Below are 3,940 nucleotides of genomic sequence, written 5' to 3'. Positions count from 1 at the left end.
TGTGCAGTCCCAAGCATGGCATTTACTTCAGTAGCATGTGTAGCATGTCTCTAGCAACCTTAGCAGGACCCTGGAGTGAATGTCTTTTGACTGAGAGGGAAGGAACAGCTCTGAGTGGGATTTACCTTCCTGCTGTATTGGTTACAGTTCTGCAGCCTAAGCCAAACAGTTACAACACAGAAAGAACTGAAAATATTGGCCTCAAGAAACAAAAGGGGAAAAGAAGAAAAACCCCTCCTTTCTGTTCTGGGTTAGCAGGTTAAGTGCTGAGAACTGGAGCAGAATGCTGGACTGTGTTCCACAAGTTTCCATCTGATTTTAAACTGCAGCAGCTGACCAAAGCTGACCACATCAAAGTTCCATCTCGAATGAGCCTTGATCCCACAGATGACAATTCCATGTAGTACAGCATGCTCTGCATTCCAGCTGTCTAATTTAAACAGCATGGGGAACTGCAAAGGAGCAACACATAAACACAACAACAAATATTTAATCCTAGAACAAACCATGTGTGTCTTGCAGCCCGACAGTCGTGGGGGTCCAAGGAGTTGGTGCTTAACAATGTACAAGCTCAGCACTCCAGGCAGGGAGTCCCTGCCTTACAACCCCCTTGGAATACACAGCAGGAGAAAATAAAGCTAAACAGTGCTAATAGTCAGGAGAAAAAAATTCAGATGTATGGTAATTAATCCGGCTGAATGGTCAAAGTATAAAGAAATGTAAAATAATTAAACAAACCAAATGTTAACCTAAGCAAATCTAATCCCCTCTTGGGACTGGGGACATGAATCCTTTCTGCAAGAGGAGGGAGGAGAGGATCTATAGTATCACAAATAGAAACTGTGCACCAAAGTTAAAGATAGTTACTTCAAACATGGCGTGAAAAAATATGAAAAGGAAATTATAAAAACATTCTTTATTAAACACATCCACTAATTATATCCAATTATATCCAATACCTCAAGGTGGTTTCCAGAAAACTGTTAGAATACATTCCTTTTGGAATCTGATGACAAGCAAGGCTGTGTTACAATGACATATTCAGATAGCAGGAGTAGACCATCTGTCTAGACAATCTTTTAACTCAAAAGCAAACCAAAGAAACAAAACTGATTATACTGCTGGAAATTATCAGCTCTGGGTTGCACACAAAGAGGTGCTTCAAGGAAGGTTTGAAATCAGAGAATTGAAAGGATAAGGCCATATTCATGGTGTAACAGCTGCAGGTAAAAGGAGGTGTGATGAGCAGATCACAAAGAAGATTCACACAGCAATCATTAGTGTAACCAAAAAACCCTAAGAAACACAGAGAGAAGGCAGTGGTAGAAACAATACTGTGGAGCACAACTCCCAGGTCTTTAAAAGCCATTATTCACCACTTACTCCTATATCTTGTTTCTGTCCAAACCAGGACACAGATCATTTACACATCATATTTCTGATACTGTATTTGCTGAACAATGACCAAACCCTAAACTATGTTATCTGTGGGCAAAAACATGGTTTAAACAGAATTCATTCAACAGTTTCCCTGACAAATGCATTGTTATTTAAATGCCTGCATGGTCTGTGCTGCACAATACATACAAATTGCAGAGGACACAATCAAAACCTTAGCAAGGTGTAGCAGAATTTAGATGCAAATAAATATTCTTGAACACTGTGACTCAGAGAAGCACGTGGGATCAAAGTGCCTCACATTTCTTGTTCTTGTACCAATTTCTTGTTCTCTTCTGAGTCAACAAACCAAGTTATTGACACCCACTGGAGCCCAGAGTCTCCTACTTCCAGAAGTTTCTAGGAGCCTTACCATGAGGTTTAACAGTCTGAGGCTCAACAGTGAAATAAGAGCCTGAAGGTCTCAGCAGGTGCTGAGTTCCTTTGCATGTTCTCCCATAATGCCTCACACTATCAGATTGATTGTTTTAGGAACCTGTGTTCTGCCATGGTCTCTGCAGGCTTTGAAACTTGCAGAAGGAGAAGTTATTCCAGAGAGTTACAGAGATGTTGCAGAAGTGTTTTGTTGGGATTTTTCTTTTTAAAAGTATGTATGGGGACATTACATTTTTTTGTCTCTGACCTTTTCAACAGATGATGACAGCTTGTAGAGAATTACTTTCTCTAGATGCTACAGGGCAAAGAGGAGCAGCTAAAGATGAGTTCACCAGAACTGCACACCGTGAGTACTGGCTCATTCCAGTCAGTGCAGTCATCAAGACAAACAGGTTTTAAGTGGCAGCACAACAGTGGTAGCATAACTAAACTGACTTAGCACATACTTTCCTCACTATTGCCAGTGTCCAAGCACCTCTGGAAACAGCTTTGCTGTACAGCATTGCTCATAAGCCTTTGGGAGGTCACGCTGTTGTAATCCATGAATAATTCAGACAGATCCACAAACACGGCTAGAGCTGCAGGTGCAGGATTAAGGTCCTTTTGATTAATGCTATAGGCTGTCTGCATTAGTTGTGAAGCAGTCCTTCATCCCAGCACCATCAAGTGGTATTTGTAGTAACTCTGGTTGTTGTTCATGCTGTTTTCTGTTGGGAGTGTCAGTAGTGTTTAGTGGATAGGATTCCTTCGTCTCAGTACTCAGATGGCCTAAACATGTTAGACAAGAGTCTCTCATCTTGACAAAGTTCTGGTAAGTGCTTTCACTGGAAAAACAGTACAATACTGGGTCAGCAACACAGTTAAAAGTGGTTAACAGGAGAGAAATATGGTAAACATTAAATATTTTCTCAGCAAATGAGCAGTTGTTCTCCAACAAGCTACGAACTACAAGTAGGATGTGGTATGGTCCAAAGCAGACTAAAAATATGAAAACAGTGCTTGATACCAGTCTTTTAATTTGGATTTTCTTCTTCTTTTGGGTGCCAGGACTCTTGTGCACAACTCGTAAAATCCCACAGTAGGAGAAGGCCAGCAGAAAGAAGGGGAAAAGGAAGCCAGCAGAGAAGCGGTAGTAATTGACATTGTGCTCCCATTTCTTGATGGGGTAATGCTCAAAGCACACCAAGTGGCTCTCAGCATCCATGCTGATCTCTCCGTGTGTGAAGACAAAGCAGCACGTGATGATTTCTTTGGCCCAGATGATGCTGCTCACAATGGCAGCAGCCCTCATGGTGCGAAAGCGCTGGAAGCGGAAGGGGTGCACCACGGCCAGGTAGCGGTCGATGGAGATGCAGCACAGGAAGCCCACGCTGATGTAGATGTTCTCGTACAGGATGATGCCACACACCTTGCACAGCAGCTCATTGTAGGTCCAGTTGTCATGCTGTAAAGCATACTGTAGCCAAAAAGGCAAAGAAAATATGTACAGCAGGTCTGCTATAGTCAAATTGCAAAGGTAGATACCTAATTCATTTTTAGCCTTGATCTGTAAATAGCCATAGTACAGGGACAGGCAGTTAGCTGGCAAGCCTAATATGAACACAAATATGTACACCACAGGGGATAATGTCTCGTGGATTTCATGATTAATATTGCACTTCTCAGTCACATTCTCTGTGAAATTCACCATCTTCTACTTCTCCCTGTGTATCACTCATCAGGGTCCTGAATGTAAGACTTAATTACATTCAGTTTTCATGTAGAGTTTATTTCTTCTGCAAACCTTTAGGCTGAAGTGATGACTTGCTGCAGGATGTTAATAACCTGAAGATAAAACACAAGGAAATCTTTAGAAGGGATACAGTTGTTAAATATATAGTACACTTTTCAGAAAGCTGCCTTTCCCTAGCTCTAAATCTTTGATAAAGCCTCTCTGGGAAATCAAGATTCACATAACTCCTAGTACATAACAGAAAAGTGCCATAAAATTATGTGATTCAGAATTACAAAGCAAGTTAGAAATATTTGTTGTTTTAGCTTTGGAGGTATCTAAAATGTGAAGAAATATCATCTCTGGTTTACAGATGGGACAGAAAAGCAGTAATCA

The 3,940-nt window shown here is 41.2% G+C and overlaps 1 protein-coding gene across 1 annotated transcript; it reads right to left on the bottom strand.

Annotated features, from left to right (window-relative positions):
* Positions 1 to 1,114: 1,114 nt before the first annotated feature.
* On the bottom strand, positions 1,115 to 3,581 carry GPR68 (G protein-coupled receptor 68). The gene has a single exon (XM_071426627.1). It carries the CDS (start codon positions 3,521 to 3,523, stop codon positions 2,447 to 2,449), a length of 1,077 nt encoding a protein of 358 aa, XP_071282728.1. The 5' UTR covers positions 3,524 to 3,581; the 3' UTR covers positions 1,115 to 2,446.
* Positions 3,582 to 3,940: the final 359 nt, after the last annotated feature.

This window comes from Agelaius tricolor, unplaced genomic scaffold (genome assembly GCF_023055355.1).
Source record: "Agelaius tricolor isolate 1412-34295 unplaced genomic scaffold, bAgeTri1.0.p SCAF_5, whole genome shotgun sequence".
Lineage (NCBI taxonomy): Eukaryota > Metazoa > Chordata > Aves > Passeriformes > Icteridae > Agelaius > Agelaius tricolor.
Note: the sequence above shows the minus strand (reverse complement) of the source record. Positions and strands in the feature narration are given on the sequence as shown.